General features: G+C 51.1%; 1 protein-coding gene across 5 annotated transcripts in view; it reads right to left on the bottom strand.

The window, feature by feature from the left end:
- The window catches only part of Crocc (ciliary rootlet coiled-coil, rootletin), a 42142-nt gene that overhangs the window by 10671 nt on the left and 13814 nt on the right, over window positions 1-17657 (bottom strand). For all 5 annotated transcript variants that reach the window (XM_026781857.1, XM_005352913.2, XM_026781856.1 and 2 more), the window contains 14 exons: window positions 17283-17482; window positions 13664-13846; window positions 11578-11722; window positions 10552-10698; window positions 10030-10260; window positions 9172-9365; window positions 8776-8903; window positions 7626-7795; window positions 5527-5706; window positions 4868-5002; window positions 4358-4501; window positions 3752-3990; window positions 3151-3310; window positions 460-627 (listed from right to left, as the gene is read on the bottom strand). In XM_026781857.1, coding sequence (XP_026637658.1) covers window positions 460-627; window positions 3151-3310; window positions 3752-3990; window positions 4358-4501; window positions 4868-5002; window positions 5527-5706; window positions 7626-7795; window positions 8776-8903; window positions 9172-9365; window positions 10030-10260; window positions 10552-10698; window positions 11578-11722; window positions 13664-13846; window positions 17283-17482 — 2424 coding nt within the window. The remainder of the gene's footprint in view (window positions 1-459; window positions 628-3150; window positions 3311-3751; window positions 3991-4357; window positions 4502-4867; window positions 5003-5526; window positions 5707-7625; window positions 7796-8775; window positions 8904-9171; window positions 9366-10029; window positions 10261-10551; window positions 10699-11577; window positions 11723-13663; window positions 13847-17282; window positions 17483-17657) is intronic.

The raw sequence follows: 17657 nt of genomic DNA, 5'->3' as shown, positions 1-17657 counted from the left end.
AGGACACCAGGCCCTGCACCAGCCCCTCCTCTACAGGACACCAGGCCCTGTACCAGCCCCTCCTCTACAGGACACCAGGCCCTGCACCAGCTCTTCCTCTCACCCCATCTTCCCTGGGTGTAAATGAGCACTTTGAAACACAGAGAGAGTGTCTAAGTCAAAGTCACACAGAAGATCTGGTGGCTGTGTGACATTGGGTAGATGTCTTGACCTTTCTGAGCCTGCATGGTTCTAATGAAATGGGGTTTCCATTACCTGCCTCACGAGCAGGCTGTGGGAAATCAACTTTCCATGACCTTTTGGTGTCTGCACACATTAGGCCTACAGATTCTTTTGCTTGTTAGTATTAATACAACTGAGTGAGGGTCCCAAAGTAGTAGGCTCAGCACACTCCTCCGCAGGAAAGACACAGACAGTAGCCCACCTTCCCCTGGCCAACCCACCCCCCTGCCCAGTTACCTCCTGCTTCAAGGCCTCCAGGCTGCTCTCACGTTTTAGCAACTTCTGCCGCAAGCCCAGAACCTCTCGCCGGCTCTCCTTCTCGGCGCGCTCACCCAGGGTCAAGCGGCTCTGCAGGTCTGCCAGCTCCCGGCCCAGCCTGGCATTGTCACTGTCCAGCACCTTCATCTTTGAACCAGAGCACACAGGGAGGTCGGCTGGGCCCTGCAGTTCTGCCCAGTCCTGGCCCAGGAGGCTCTTGGAATAAACTGACCTAGGACGTAGGCCTCAACTTTAATATTCCGAGTCCATAGGGGCTCACTGAACTCAGCTCATGCCAGGCGCCTTGCCCTAGTGGCTTGTATGTCACTTGATGGGGGTTGGATGTGAGGGTGACATCAGGGAAAAAGTTGACATCCAACCAAGCTAGCAACTACAGCCGGAAACCACAACACCCAAGGTCTCTGTAAACCAGAGTGCTTCTTCTAAGCACTTACACCAACTGAATTTACCATCAATTGTCCCTGTATGTTTAACCCTGATTTCACTGAAGAGAAGACAGGCCAGAGCACGGAATGACTAGCCTACTACACAGCCCACAAGCAGCAGACTGGTATATGATCCCAGGCAAGGGGAGCATTCTAAGCCTGTTTCTTCCCAGGAGCAGGTGGGGCAAGGACCACCCACCCCACAGGACTAGAGTAGGCCTGACAGATCAGCATTCAGCATGCTCCCCACAGAGCCCAGCACATGACGCCAGCTACTTGGCTGCTGACTTGAGGGGCTTGGAGGGTCTGAGGTGAGAAGGTATTATATCTTAGAGTGTCGGTCTTTAGCTATGACACTATGTCTCCACTATAGCCATCAAGGCTGTTTCCTGTTCCCCTTAAGGGGGGAAAGCTTGACGTTCCAGTGCGCTGGCCGTGCCCAGCAGACAGCAGACACTTGATCAGTGCTTGCTGGTGATGGGGTAGGGATCTAGTCCGAATCAGCACCCTACAGCCTGCAGACAAGTTCAGCCACCTCCTGCTTCTACTAAGGCAAGGACAGCTCTTCCATTTTCAAACAACAGAAAATGGCTCAAAACTAAAACACAATGAAACAAAACCACAGAGGAAAACAGTATTTCCTGACACATGATAATTAGGTGAGGTTCAATCTGTGTTCACAAAGGTTGACTGGAGCACACCCCGTGTTCATGTTCCAGCAGAGGACGTGTGTGTGTGTGCACATCTCCCATCTTGTACTGGAGAGCAAACACAGGCTTTGGGCATGTGGGGCAAGCACCCTGCCATGGAGCTACACACCCAACCTCTTATGGATATTTTCATTTTTAAAAAAACTTTATACCGGGTATGGTGGCACACACCTTTAATGCCAGCACTCGGGAAGCAGAGACAGACAGATCTCTGAGTTTGAGGCCAACCTGGTCTATAAAGCAAGTTCCAGGACAGCTAAGGTTGTTATACAGAGAAACCCTGTCTTGGAAAAAAAATATTTTTCACTTATCTATTTTTATATGTATAAATGCTTTGCCCCTGTATGTCTGTTTGTGTACCTTATATCCCTGTGGAGGCCAAGAAGAGGGTATTAATACCCTGGGACTAGATTTACAGATAGTTATGATCTGCCATGTAGGTGATGGGAATCGAACCCAGGTCTTCTGCAAGAACAGTCAGTGCTCTTAACTGCTGAGCCACCTCTCCAGGACCTACTTTTATTTCTTGGCAGTACAGGGCAGTGAACGCAGAACTTCACGCTTCTGGCAAGCATTCTCACTGAGTTAGTAATTTATAGCCTTGCTATTTTTACCTTTTATTTTGAACAGGGCCTCAGTAAGTCAAGACGGTCCTTGAACAGACCTTGCAGGCCAGGCAGGCCTTGAACCCATGCCCCTCTGGCCTCAGTCTCCACAGTGGCTGGGAAGTTGCGGCTGCTTTCTTACAGCAGTAAGTAAAGAGGGTGGAAGCAGAGCCCCATGGCCTGTAAAAGTGGAAGCACGCAGCAGCTCTCGGCTCACTGCAGTCTGCTAGCTAGGCCTGCTTCCCCGGAGGTAATCCTTTACTGCTCAGGTTCCTCTTGAACTGGACAAAATGCTGGGCCTCCCTGTGGGGACGCCTGAGTCTGAATGGGACACAGGGCACACAGCGTCTCCACAGTTCACAGGTATAAGGCCCCTGAAAGCCCTTCTGCTCTACAGCAGATTCCTCTGAACTAAAACTCTCTCTGTGAGGGAGGGGAGGCTCCTGAGACCCAGGAGGTAAACACAGCCTTTCAGGAGGGAATGGAAATCTGAAAAATACTCAAAAGCCCATCCCCGGCCTTAAAGATGCATAAACAACCAATGAGGGAGGGGATTCCCTGTCCAGCTGCAGCCTTCAGGAGTAGCTGCCTGTGTCACGGTCGGTGTTTATGTGATGTGGCCAGTTTTGCATCATCCCTGCTCCTGTAAGTGACCCCTCACCCACACTCCTGCAACTACTATAAAAATTCACTGATTCATTAAGTTGGACTTTAGGGTAACCATTACTTTGGTCTGTTGTGCGTTCTCTTCTGGGGTGAGTAGGGGTATGTTCTCTCACAAAACCCCATCCATGAATGGCAAGGTCAGAAGCTTGCTATAGGCCAGGCCTTGATTTTACATTGGACCTAGCCTCCTGAGATGGCCGCTACTGGCCAGAGCATGTGGAAGGGCAGGAGCCAGGACCATACCTGTCGCCTAAGCTCCTGCAGCTCTCGGCGAGCCTCCAGCCTGGACCGCTCCACCTCCTGCAGCGAGGCCCGCAGTTCTCCAGCCTCCTTGCCTATGGATACTCGAGCCTCCTCCAGGAGAGCCAGCTTCTGTTCCTTGTCTTCATTGGCAAGCTTCAGGCTGGAGAGAACAGAAGGTAGAGGCTGAGTCCTGGGACAGTCATCTGCATCTCGGTGCACAAGGCTCTCTCCTGGCTCCTAGTGGGTCCGGCCCCGTCTTGCCACAGGGCAGCCTAAGCACTGCCTGCCCACGTGGCTGCCCTTGCACTGACCCAGCACAGCTGGGGGAAAGCCCTTGGCAGGGAGAGGGACATGAGGGAATCCAGGAGGGAGCTTAGTTTCGAAGGTTATTGACACAGGTGAAGCCTAAGAGTGACCCAACCCTCTCTGCTGTCACTTGTTCATTTTCTGCGACAGACAAGCCACCGAAGTGACACTAGGCTGTGCTTACATACATACCAACACTCACCATGAATATGGTTCCCTGAGCCATGGTTCAGTTGGGATCTTAACTGCTATAGGATGGGGTGTGGTCAGCAAGGCCGCCCTCTGCACCTCTCACCTGATGCGCTCGCTCTCAGCCTTCTTCACGGCAGTCCTCAGCTCCTCGTTGGAGCGCCGCAGGGCCTCACGCTCCTTGGTACCCTCACTCAGACTGCGCCGCAGCTCACTGGCCTCCTGGCGCTGGGCCTCACAGCCCTCCTGGCTGTCCCGAACCTTGCGCTGAGCCTCCAGCAGCTCTCGCCGCAGCCCATCACGGGTGTCCTGGAGTAGGCGTAGCTGACTCCTCAGCTCTTCTGCCTGTGGGTCCAGAATGAGGTCAGGACCCCCCAGACTAAGGCCCCGGCAGAAAAGGCTTATATGCCACTCCCTTCCCTGGCTAGGGGATATCACAGTCCCAAAACTGCCCCATTAATCTGAGGTGGGTGGCTGATCTCAGTTATGGTATGGGACAAGGAACACTGGACTCAGCAGCAGTACATGAACCTGAAAATAGTCCCCATTAGGACTGTCCAGTGAATGAGTCCCACAACCCCCCTATGCAAACACCAGGTGCTTAATAAATGTCTACTGCCTTCTATTTGGGTTAGCCACTGTCTGTCCTCACTGCAGGACTCACGGGATCAGCCCCGGCACTCCACATGCAGCCAGGACAGTGTCAGCTCACCTCTCGCATGCTGGACTCCCGCTGCCTGCCCAGGTTCCCAGTCTGCTCCTGGAGTTCTTTCACCTGCTGGGCATGGGCCGCAGTGGCCTCCTCCAGCTGGGCCCGGAGGTCTCGAAGCTCAGATGTGAGGGCATTCACTGTGTTCTGAGGCAGTCAGGATCCTCACACTTAGTCCTGATGTGGCCCCCAACCCCACTGCACTGCCCTATCCCTCTGGCTAAAATGCAGCCCCTCCTTGGGGGCCACCAAAGCTTGATCATTCTTCAGTTATGTGGAGGGAGGGGGGATAAGGCGGTGAGAGGAAGGTGTGATCTTTAAGCTGGCCTCTCTACACTTGTGGTCTTACCAGGGTGGAGTTATTGGCTACTTCCCTCAGCTGGGTCTTGAAGGAAGGACTGGACCTTCCCCCCAACCTGGAAGCATCCCCAAGACAAGACCAGGCCTTCCCACAGATGGGCCCCTCCAGGCAAGCTGCTTTCCCCTTGGATAAAGGCCTGGGTGCCTACTTACCCGGTCCTGCTCCTGTCGGCTCTGGGCATCTCGCTTCTGACGTTCCATCTCCAGAGAGATGGCAGCCAGACTGTGCCGGGTTCCCATCAACTTCTCAGACAGTGCTGTCTTCTCGGATTCCTTCAGGGACAAGGCCTAGGCAGAGGCAAGGAAGACAAGGCTTAGTGGGTGGCTAGTTCTTTCTCTTAGCCTCCCACTGGTGTTCAGTAGCAGCACTGGCCCAGGAAGTGAACATGATCTACAGAAAAACTAATGCCTCAACTACTCCAGGGCAAAGACTTTCGGGATTCCCATGTTACAGAAGAGAAAACAATGGCTCAGGGAGAATGTCACTTGCCAGGGTGACACAGCAGACAGCTGCAGTCTGCCGTGCTCTATTACCTTATGGAAACCAAGAATTAACTATTGGAAGGGTCAGCAAGCACTTGTGGGCACCCTCCACAGGCATGCAGCCTGAGGCAAGTGAAGAGAGAAGAATGTGAGGCAGCTTGCCTCGTGTCTACTGTCACTGCCACGTGTGCTAGGCCTCCAATTCTCCTACCCTGCAGGTGAGAAAACTGAGGCCCAGAAAGAAACTGGCTGATTCCTGGGCTCCAGCTGTTGTGTGGGGACTTGCTGGACAGAGCCAGGAGAGCCGCAGAGGCCACTCAGACTCAAACCTGCTGCTTCTCGCTCTCGGCCAGGAGCAGGCCTTCATCCCGCTCCTGCTGCAGCGCGGCGATCTCCTCACTCAGTTCCTCCTTCTCTGCCTCCATCCGTGCCAGCAGCTCCTCCCGCTCCTGCTGCAGCTGGCCCTGCAGCTGAGTCCGCTCTGCCTGCAGTTCCCGCCATGCAGCCTCCTGAGGGCCAGAGCCAGGCCGTGTGACACGCAAGGAAGAGCCCAGGAAGCCCCTTGCATACTTCAGGTCAGAAAAAGGCCCAAGTACCCCACCCCCCCCAGCTAAGAGGCAGGATGGGTGACCAAGTCACATCAGGTCTTTGAATGCAGCAAGGAAGCACAGCAACCTGGGCTGGGGATAAGAACGCTCCCTGGTGAAGACAGACTAAGCAGCAGCCATCCAGACAGAAGAGAACTAGGACAGAGTGTAGCCTGGAGGCTTTGAGGGAAGAACAGGGTGGAACCTCAGGAATCCTCAGGGACGTGGTAACAATGGGTCAAAGCCATAGGCACAGTCACTGGGTTACACCAGGACAATAGGGACCCTCAGCCCCAAGGTGACAAAGTCAATCTGAATTTTATTTTTTAAACTTTCTTTTAGATTTATTTATTTTCTGTGTATGGGTGTTTTGTCTGCATGATGTCTATGTACCCTGTGCATTCCTGATGCCTCTAAAGGTTAGATGATGGCCGGGCGGTGGTGGTGCACGCCTTTAATCCCAGCACTTGGGAGGCAGAGGCAGGCGGATCTCTGTGAGTTCGAGACCAGCCTGGTCTACAGAGCTAGTTCCAGGACAGGCTCCAAAACCACAGAGAAACCCTGTCTCGAAAAACCAAAAAAAAAAAAAAAAAAGGTTAGATGATGGCGCTGGGTTCCCTGGAACTGAAGTTACAGAAAAGTTAGGGATGATTGTGAGCTGTCATGTGGGTGCTAGGAACTTAACCTAGAAGAGCAGCAAGTGCTGGACTCTCTCTCCCACTCTGTGCAAGCGGCTAGAGGGTTGTGCAGAGTAGGGCTGCTTACAAGAGTGGCAGAGCTCCAGGGACCAGACTGGCAGAGAAGCTGGAGAGAAGACAGACTTGGGAGCACTGAAGCACTGATGAGGTCAAGACAGACAGGACCAGGGATCAGAGCATGGCTCCCTGAACATGGTACAGTCCATGACAAAGGACAGCTTTCTCCGGGTATTCTGTTCCCTAGATCTTTCTGAAGGATAGTAGGTGAGACCTTCTTCAGGTGATACCCTGACACCTACAGACCATATGTGGTAATTTCCACCTTAATTGAAGGAGGTTCAGGGGGCATCTCTCACACCACTGCCCTGCAAGTAGAATATGAAATATGAAACTGTTGGAGGCAGCCCTGACCAGGCTCAGTTTCTAGAGGCCCCTGTCCTGCGGACAACTCTGGAGAGCACCCCAAAAACAGGAATTGACAGGAAATTTACTAAGTAATGGTCACTAGGCTAACTCCTTTACATACAAGACCCCATAGCAATCTATCCCCACGTCTATGGGTGGAAAACTGAAGGAACTAAATCTTAAACAGCATCAGTGGAGTGAAACCAAGATCAGACACAGACTCAGGAAATGTAAGCATAGAATCAGTGTTCAAGTGACTTCCTTGGCATGCCCTGCCTTGTCATTCTTGAAATTTAGCAAATGAATGTAGCTTTTTACTGTATGTTTTGTTTTGAGACAAGGTCTCACCATATAGCCCTGGCTGTTTTGTAACTATGTTGACCAGGCTAGCCTCAAACTCTCAAAGATCTGCCTGCTTCTGCCTTTTCAATGATAGTATTAAAGGTATGTACCACCACAACCAGCGTCTTTCTGCTATATACTATACTGTTTTGGTATGGTTGTGGGTTTCCATCAGGTTCACTACAATTGGAGTTAATTTGGGGTCTGGAACTCTACATATCTGATAAGGACAACTTACTCCCACAGATCTTCCCAGCTGTCCCCAGGACTTCTATGGCAGACATGAAGTCCTATTACCCAGATGTAGAGACGGAGGCAGAGCAAGACAGCTGCCTCCCCAGAGCTCAGAGACAGTAAAGCTCAGAGTCCTGCCTACTCCTCCCCAGCTGACCAAACCTTCTCACGCTGGAGTCTCTCAAGGTCTTCCTCGTGAGCTGCTCGCTGCTCCCGCAGAGAGGCCTGGGCCTCCCGCTCAGCCTGCACCAGCTTCTGGGTCATCAGCTCTTTGTCCAAGGCTGCTTTCTCTTCAGTGGCTGTAACCTGCTGCCGCAGGCCTGCCAGCTCCCCTGCACAAGGATAGCAGGAAGACAGGGCTGAGTCACAATCTTCCTCTGGGACAAGAGACTCAGGCTAGATGAGCCACATGGGCAAAACTAGAGGGAAAAGTGCTTGCCTGGCACCTACATTGGGTTTCTTTGAGAAGTAGCTCACCCCCTCTGGATACCAGTTTCCTACTTGCTGTATGGGCTCACTGGCTCTGTTCCCCTCATATACAAGGGGTAAAATGCCTAATGAGAAGTGCTACATAGAGGAGAAGGCTATCAAAACTGCAGTGACACCCATTATTGGCATGCTTGCTGGGTCATGCAGCTGGTAATACTCCATACATCCCAGCATGTCACTGCATTTAAATGATGTGCCTTGTTATTTAAATGACAGCCTCATCCTTGTCAGAGACGATGCTCTAAGACCAGAAACCATGCAAAGCTGTCTAGCTTTATGGAGTGTCTCCATCAGTGGCAATGCCAGCACCTCACGGAGGGGTCTCGAGTGGAAGGTGTGTCCCACCTGGTCAGCATGTGCACTGCTCTCCTCGGGTCTGTCTGAGTCAGGAAAGTCAATTCCCACGACCCAAGCGGGTACTTAGCTAGCTGAACTTTACATTCGCTGAGCTGGAAGGATTGAATTTAGAGAGTGGGGAGCATGTGGGCACCATGGGCTGGGGCCATGGGGCTGATTCATGGAAGCAGCTGATGGTTCTATAGGGACCTTAGAACTCTCCAGCCTCCCTGATGACGAAGACACAGCAGCCACAGTTGGCTGAGTCAGGCACTTTGCCAAGGCCTTCCTTCACGAGCTCCTTCACCTCATCCTGGCAACAGGTTAGGCAGGTGGGTATTCCCCCTCCCTACCTCTGATGTCAGAGGAACCTACAGCTCAGAGAAGGAAGGGCTTGTTCAGGGACCCAGGTCTGCCACACACCTCACCGAGGACTCCTAACCTCTAGTATGGAGCCAGGTATTCCCCAGGACCCAGACCCTCGTACCTGTCAGGGTTTCCTTGGCCAGCAGCAGGGCTTGACTGTCAGCTTCTAACTGCTCCCGGCGGGCTTCGAGCTGAGCCAGCTGCTTCTGCACGTCAAACAGGCTGCTCTCCAGGGCTTCCTTCTCCAAGCTGTAGCACACATTCCCCAAGGCCTTGGGAATCAGCCTCCCTGCCCCAGGACTGTGGGCCTCAGGGTATAGCCAGTATGGGCCAAATGCCAGTCTACCTGCCCAGCTAGAACCCAGGCTCCCCCAGGAAGACTGCACCTGAGCTAGGCTGCATTGGTAAGCATGGCTCCTAAGTAACTGCTCCTACAGGTTAACCCCAGGGCAGGGCTGGTCAGGAAGTGTCCCCAGGGGTGCCCCCTGCTGGGAGTTGGGCAAAGCCCTTGCCTTACCGTAGTCTAAGGGCCTCCTCTGACAGGGTCCGGCCCTCACGCTCTGCTGCTGCCAGCTGCACAGCCAAGCCAGCCCGCTCCTTGGCCAGTGCCTCCTTCTCCCGGGTTGTACGCTCCAGTGCCTCCACCTGTCGCTGTGACTCCCGCAGGGCCTGCTCCAGCTCCTGGTCCCGTCCACTCAGCTGCCGGGAGAGCTGGCCAATCCAGGGATAGTGAGCCCTGGCTGGTTCACTGTGCAGCACTTTAATGTCGGGGTCTAGTCCAGTGCTGGCCCGGCAGCAGAAGACTAAGGGGTTGAGCACAGACTCTATACTGGTGTGCTGTGTGTGCCCAGGGCAAACCCTAGCCTTGTCTACACCTGCAAATGCACACATGTGTAAAAACAAGGGCCCTCGTCACTCACTCTGACCTGTGCTCCAAAATTTCTAAAAAGCTGAACACAGCAAGGCAAGGAAAGCAGCTGTGCAAGCTGCAGGGAAGAGCTGGAGCTGTACCTTCCTCACAGGATCCCCTGGACCCCAGAACACAGGCTGCATCACAGGCCCTGGAGGCCTGGAACCCTAAGCTGCCTTCCAGCCATGTGGCTCCAGTTCCCTGAATCTCTACTTTCTTCATATGACAGATCTTCACCACACACGGTTCAGAGCCAGCGCATCCTCTAAGTGACATAATCTTAGCCTCAGAGACAAATGGGATGGCAGAGACATGTAGGATACAGTTTAAGGCCCTTAGCTAGAAGAGGTGAGGTGCATATACACTCAGAGGCAAGCACCTAAGCCTATGGCTTATGGCTTATCCCAGAGTAGCACACGAGTGGCCAGAAACCCTACCCACACATGTGATTGGGGCTCAGCCTACCTGGGTCAACTGCTCCTGCAGATGACTGCGTTCACTGCGCAATGCAAGGAGCTGCTGCTCCAGCGCCTCCCGGACCTGCTCAGCGGCACAGAGAGAGCCCTCCAGGCCCTGCCGCTCCACCTCCTGCTCCAGTCTCAGCTGCTCCAATCGTTCCTGCTCCTCTAGAGCCAATGTAGTAGCATGTTCTGCCTGCTGCTGTTGGCCCAGGAGAGCCGCCTTTTCTTCCTCTAGCTGTAGGATATGGATAAAGGTCTGGGGGAGGAAGGGAACCGTCCCAGGACCAGGGATGCCCCTCCATTCCCACCAATGGTCACAGCCAGCCCAGGGAAGGCTCCCTAGGCTGAAGGAAGAATGTCCACAGTGTGGAGTACAAAGCAACAAAATACAGCAGGGCCCTCTATGATGCACAAAACAGACAAAGAAAGACAAACAGGATGAGAGGTGGACAGCAGGATAGACAGGTCAGGTGTAGAAGCCCCAGCATGCTTGACAGAGGAGACAGGTGGCTGGTGCACAGAGTACCTGGGCCATGAGGCGGTTTAACTCCAGCTTGTCCTGGGCGAGGCTCTCATTGAGGGCACTCAACTTGGACAGGGAGTCTCGCAGGGAGGCCTCCTCTGCCCTCAGCTTGGTCAGGGAAAGCTCTAGCTGTGCACGGCCAGCCTCGGCCTACGGTGGGAACAGGGAAGCAGATGTCAGGGAGAAATCCAGGGAAGCAGATGCTGACAAACTGGGTCGGGGCCAAGGTGGCAGGGTTGAGAGGAGTCAGGTAATCCCATCAAAGAAGGCCACAGACTGGGACGCTGTCTGAAAGACACCTCATACCCTAGAGTTGCTCAAGAAAGGACCATAAGGCAGAGCCAGAGGTCAGAAGAGACTACAGCTGCAGCCTAGGGGCCATCATGTAGAGCCTAGGCCACCAGAAGTGGGTCAAGCACCTTCTGAGGACTCTTAGGACAATGGCCCCAACTTCCTCAGTCCCAGAACCCATCTCCACAGAAAGGTCCAGGTGACCCTAAGCTTCAGGCTCCAGTCCCAAGAGCCTCTGAAGAAGAGGGATCTATGGCCTGGGTCAAAAGTCAGTCTTTGGAGGTAGGGAGATGGCTCAGTGGGTAAAATGTTCGCTGCTCAAGCATAAGGACATGAGCTCAAATCCCCAGAATCCACGTATAAGCTGTATGCCTAAGTTAACAAGTATAATGCCAGCATTCCTACAGCATGATGGGGGAAAAGACAGGAGAGTCCCCAGAAGTTCAAGATCTAGCTAGTGTACAAAGCAGGGAACAATGATGGGCCATAAATAAGGTGGAAGGCATGGATGGACACCAAGGCTATTCTGACTTCCAGGCAACCGCCACAGCACACACTTGCACCCTACCACACACACAGCATGGGGGGGGGGGTCTGTGGATTTAAAGCACAGTAACAAATAAATAGATAAAAAATAAAAGGTCAGTCTGACTCAGTGACATGCTCAGACAGTGGCCCGAGAGGGGTCAGTCTGTGGCCAGTGGACAAATCCTGAGTTGTGCAGCTGGCTGGACTCACCTTGGTCAGTGCCTCGGCCACCTCTGCCTTCTCTGTCTGCAGCACATCCCTCTGCAATATGGCGCTGTTCAGTGCCTCCCGCACCTCCACCAGCTCCTTAGCCAGTCCTGAGCGCTTCACTTCTAGCTGCTCCAGCTGCCTGTGACTGTGGGAAAGAGAACTGTCATAGAATATTCCTTTACACTGTGTGAAGATGTGCCACTGTGACTGGTTTAATAAAAAGCTAAATGGTCAATAGTTAGGCAGGAGGTATAGCAGGGACTTCTGGACAGAGAGAGCTCTGGGAAGAAGAAAGGCAGAGTCACCAGTCAGATGAGGAATAACCAGGAAAGGCAAAATGGAGATGAGTTAGATAGCAAGCACATGGAAGAATGTAGACTAAACAATATGGGTTATAGCACTCGGGATGCAGAGACAGGAGGATCTCTGTGAGTTCAAGGCCAGCCCGGTCTACAGAACAAGTTCCAGGACAGGCTCCAAAAACTTAAAAAATATATATGGGTTAAGTTACAAGACCTAGTTAGAAACAAGTCTAAGCTAAGGTCAAGCTTTCATAATTAATTAATAATGTCTCCATGTCACTTTTGAAATTTTTATTTTACATGCACTGGTGTTTTTCCTGTGTGCATGTCTTTTTCTTTTTTATTTATTTTTTAATATTTATTTATTTATTATGTATACAATATTCTGTCTGTGTGTATGCCTGCAGGCCAGACCCCATTACAGATGGTTGTGAGCCACCATGTGGTTGCTGAGAATTGAACTCAGGACCTTTGGAAGAGCAGGCAATGCTCTTAACCTCTGAGCCATCTCTCCAGCCCCCTGTGTGCATGTCTTTATGAGGGTGTCAGAACCCCTGGAAGAAGAGTTACAGACAGTTTTGAGCTGCCATGTGGGTGCTAGGAATTGAACCTGGGTCCTCTGGAAGAGTAGTCAGTGCTCTTAACTGCTCAGTCATCTCTCCACCCCCTCCGTGAGCTGGCAGTTCAAAAAGAAAAGTCCACCTACATATGGCATCTGGCCATATATATAGATCCACATAAGGTGTGGGAAAACTTTAAAAAGTTCAGAACCATAGAGACAAATGTGTCTTCCTGGCACATCTTCCTGGTGACCAAAGTCTCCAGGGGTAAGCTCGGCAGCATACAGACTGCCAAGCTCCAGTGCCATGCACTAAACTACACTTCAGCTGTATAGTTTAAGATTTGTCTCATACCATCAGAATATACTGCAGATGCTTAGTAAAGTCACATCCAGACACAGACCTCTAAGAGGTAGTGTTTTAAAGTGTGCTTAGATGCTGAAGAAAGAAAATGGGTATAGATAGTAATAGAAAAAATAATTTATAAATAATAAAGTCTTTTAAAATGTAAGGATTATTATAACACAGAGAGTTGACCCTTATATGGTGCTTTGCTAATTCTGCATTTCTGAATGCTAATGAACAGAGAGTGACAGCTGCTAAGAGACACTGGGTTGTGGAAGGGACTGCTGAATTAAGCCACCCTAGATACTTTAGGAAAGCCTTAACTTTAAAATGGAAGTCAGAAAATGTATTGTTTTGGGGAAGAGGTTATGCTTTTGTTTCCACAGGAAACAAAAGACTGTACTAGCTACATAAAATAAACCTAGAAAACTACAAGTCTTATACAAGACTTATATTTTACCTGCTCAAGAATAAAACAAAAAATCATCTTTGCCTGGCCTATGTATAATACCCAGTCCATATGCTTGTGTTAATATAGATATGTATGTTACCTTTGAAAGTTTGTGTGTTTTCAGAGCAGGGGGACCAGACATCAATGAAAACAGGTGGCCCAGGTGATCCAGTCTTTCAGAATGCCTCTGTCACAGTTTCCTCAGAATTCTACATCCAGAACAGCTTGCTGGCTGAGATGGTCCAGCCTCACAGAATACTCCAGCCCAAGATTTTCCTATCACACCGAGACTGGACAACAGCTAGCTCTCCCAGGATTGGGTCCTCTAAAGATGATGTCATCCCCAGACAACAGCAAGCAGTCTAGAGAATATGATGTGCACATTCCCAAGAGGTGCACTGAAGGACCCTCAGTGAGCAGGGACCCACCTGCGCTCTAGCTCTCTGCGGGCCCGGGCCCCCTCCTGCACTGTGTCTTCTTGCTTGTCCTCCAGCTGGGTATGCTGGCGCCTCAGGTCCTCCTGGGCAGCCTGAAGCTTTTCCAGCTCCTGGCGTAGCTCCTCAGCCTGCTGCTGAGTCACCTGCAGGTTGTGGGCCAGGCTGCCCTTCTCCCTGTAGGACACACAAGGAGAGGAGAGGGCATTTTGAGGCTGCTGTCTGCCAGAGAAGATGGTTGAACTGACTACTCTGACTACAGCCTCTGTCCTCCAGGACACTGCCTCCAGGAAGCCTTCTCTGATGCCTCTCACAGCTGACTCATCTCACACCACCTGGCACTGAGAATGGCTCTCTCCCCAGTTTGCAGACCTAGAGGCCAGAGGAACGGGGAAAGACGCTGCTGTCAGCTGCAAGTACTCTAGCAAGTGGGAGAGGCCAGAACAGGCTCCTGGGACACACAGGCACCTCGGATACCAGTTCTCATCTGCGTGGCCAGGAACACCCACCATCTATCACCCTCCAAACAGAACTGATCTGTCTGGATCCCAGAGCTTCACACTGCACAGAGCAGAAGTATGTACACACAGGAAGGAGAGAGCCACTGAGAATGTCTTCCCCAACTCCAGTGGTCCTGCGCTGGGGGCTGGACCTTGTCAGACTGGGGGCTCCCTTGTCAGCTGGGGCCTAGAGATCAGGCTAAGAGGTACCTACCTCTTTTATTTTCTTAAAGATTTGTTTATTAATTATATATACAGTGTTCTGTCTGCATGCATGCTGTAGGTCAGAAGAGGGCACCAGATCTCATTACAGATGGTTTTGAGCCACCATGTGGTTGCTGGGAATTGAACTCAGGACCTCTGGAAGAGCAGCCAGTGCTCTTAACCTCTGAGCCATCTCTCTAGCCGCTACTCACTTCTTTACTACAGAGTGGCAACCCCCAAATATACTAAATACCAAAGTGAAAACAGCTTGTGGCATGATATTAAGACAGGGGGCTGGAGAAATGGCTCAGAGGCTAAGAGCACTGACTGCTCTTCCAGAGGTACTGAGTTCAATTCCCAGCAACCACATGGTGGTTCACAACCATCTACAAAGAGATCCAATGCCCTCTTGTGGCATGAAAGCAAACATACAGGCAGAACACTGTGTATATGATAAATAATAATAAATAAATAAGTAATAAATAAAGACACAGAATGTTCCAGGCAGTGATGACACATGTCTTTAATCCCAGCATTTGGGAGCAGTGACAGGCAGATCTCTGAGAGCTTTGTCTACAGAAGAAGGAGTTCTAGGACAGGCTCCAAAGTTACAGAGAAACCTGTCTCGAAAAACCAAAAAAATAAAAAATAAAATAAAATAAACCACGGCAAAATGCAAAATGGGTTTCTCACCAAAGATATTACCATTTAAAAGGCCCAGTTTCATCCCACAAAAGGAAGCCAAAGGCCTGGCCCCAGATAAGCCACTGTTACCTCCACCCACACTCAGAGTTGAGTCTAGAAAGTCTTTCACCAGCTGTATGAAGACAGTTCTGAGGGATTCACATTTTGAGGTACCACGGGTGCAGCACTTGCCACACATCCTGGAACACAGTAGGTATACAAATGCACACATGCACACCTACTGTGCTTCCATATTGCCAGGACTATCGAAGGCAAAAGCAGAACTCAGGGTTAAGATGAGCAGGTGAGGCAGGCGGGAGTGAGGGTGGGAGTTGGGGGATCGCACTTTGAGTTTACCTTTTCTCTCTCTCTTTCTGTTTTGTTTTTGTTTTCCTAGACAGGGTATTTCTGTATAGCTCTGGAACTCGCTTAGCAGGTCAGGCTGGTCTTACTATGTGGCCCCAGCTGGTTTGGAACTGTTATATAACCTAGGATGACCTCATACTTGGGACAATCTTCCTGCCTCAGTGTCCTAAGTGCTGGACTGCAGATGTGAGCTACCAGTCCTTGCTTGTCTTAGAGACTTGGTGTTTGTTTGTTTGTTTGTTTAAGACAGGTTTCAGCCGGGCGTTGGTGGCGCACGCCTTTAATCCCAGCACTTGGGAGGCAGAGGCAGGCGGATCTCTGTGAGTTCGAGACCAGCCTGGTCTACAGAGCTAGTTCCAGGACAGGCTCCAAAGCCGCAGAGAAACCCTGTCTCGAAAAAAAAAAAAAGACAGGTTTCACTATGTAACCCTGGCTGGCCTGGAGCTTCCTACATAGACCCGGCTGGCCTAGAACTCACAGAGATCTGCCTGCCTCTGCCTCCAGAATATAGGAATTAAAGGTATCCACCACTGTGCCTAGCTTTGGTGTTTTTATTTAGAAAAAGAAAATGAAAAAGCAACAACACCAAAAATAAATAAATAAATAAGTAAGTAAGTAAAATCCAAAATCTACCAGGTAGCTAAGAGGAGAATAACGTGTCTCTTTAAAAGAAATTTTATAACATCTTTAATTTTGTTGTTGTTCTGTGTGTGGAGGTGTGTGTGTAACAAGGCACATGAATGGAGATGAGAGGATAACATTCCTGAATCAGTTCTTTTGAGTACATCCCACTGTTGCAGAGGACCAGTTTGGTTCTCAGCATCCACCCTGGGTAGCTCATAGTCACCTCAAACTCCAGTTCCACAGGGATCTAGCTGGCAGCTCTGGTTTCTAGGAGAGCACATACCCACATACAACTCATCATCACCATCATCATTTTAAAAGTCTCAGGACTGGAGAAATGGCTCAGAGGTTAAGAGCACTGGTTGCTTCTCCAGAGGTCCTGAGTTCAATTCCCAGCAACCACATGGTGGCTCACAACCATCTGTAATGAGATATGGTGCCCTCTTCTGGCATGCAGGCATACATACAGAATACTAAGAATACTGCATGCATAATAAATAAATAAATCTAAAAAAAAAAAATCTGAATTAAAAAAAAAGTCTCTACCAGGGCTGGGCATAGTGGTGCACACCTTTAATCCCAGCACTAGGGAGGCAGTGGCAGGCAGAACTAGGGAGGCAGGGGCAGGCAGATCTCTGGAATTTTCAAGGCCAGTCTGTTCTACTTTGGGAGGTCGAGGCCAGAGAGGGCTACCTAGTGAGGTCCTGTCTCAAAAACAAACAAACAAACAAGTCTCTAAGAAAAGCAGGAACTAGCTCACGTCCGCAATCCAGCACTTAGGACACTGAGGGCGGAGGATTGCCCCAAGTGTGAGGTCAGCTCAGGCTATATAGCAGCTCTAGGCGCCAGCCAGAGCTGCCTAGTGAAGCTCTGTCTCAAAAATATAAAACTCAGATAAATAGTAAAAAAATAAACAACAAAAACTGCTTTTAGTTTGGCTGGGATGTAGCTCAGTGATAGAGTACTTCCCTGACATGCACCGGGCTTGGATTCATTCCCAGCAGGAGGCAACTAACCAACAGGAAACAGTTCAGAAGAGCACTGACAGCAGAATTCTAGAATGTTCTATAGCCACATGTGGCAATGGGGGTACTTGAAATGTGTCTAGAATAACAAGAACTTTTTACTTCCTTGAAAACTGTCCATTTTTTTCACCTGGACGGTGGGGAGGAACCCTCTAGCTGAAAGGCCTGGCTAGCTAGACCCAGCGCCTCCCTGGCCTGGAGGCCCCACACCTGCTCAGGAGCTCGTTGGCACTGCGCAGGCGCTGGGCCTCGCGCAGTGCATCCTCTTGGGCCTGGGCTGTGACTGCTGTCTGGTCCTGCAGGCGCTGCAGCTGCTCCTCCAGGCCCCGCCGCTCTCCCTCGCTGTCACTGAGCTGCTTGCGCACGGTACCCAGTAGCTCCTGGCTCGCTTCATAGCGCCCACGCATATCCTGGAGTATGGGGGTGACAGGGTCTGGGGGAACCCATTCACTCCCTCCTAACAGCTCCATAGCGTTGGACGTGTCTGAGGCAGCATAGAGGATGCCTCCACTGTGCCCTCCCCTCTCTGCCAACGGGGCAACTCCAACTAGCGCCCCCAGGGTCAGACAAGGGAAACTGTCCCTT

The sequence above is a fragment of the Microtus ochrogaster genome, chromosome 10 (genome assembly GCF_000317375.1).
Source record: "Microtus ochrogaster isolate Prairie Vole_2 chromosome 10, MicOch1.0, whole genome shotgun sequence".
Taxonomy (NCBI): domain Eukaryota; kingdom Metazoa; phylum Chordata; class Mammalia; order Rodentia; family Cricetidae; genus Microtus; species Microtus ochrogaster.
The sequence above is the reverse complement of the archived record's forward strand: the minus strand, read 5'-3'. Positions and strand labels throughout refer to the sequence as shown.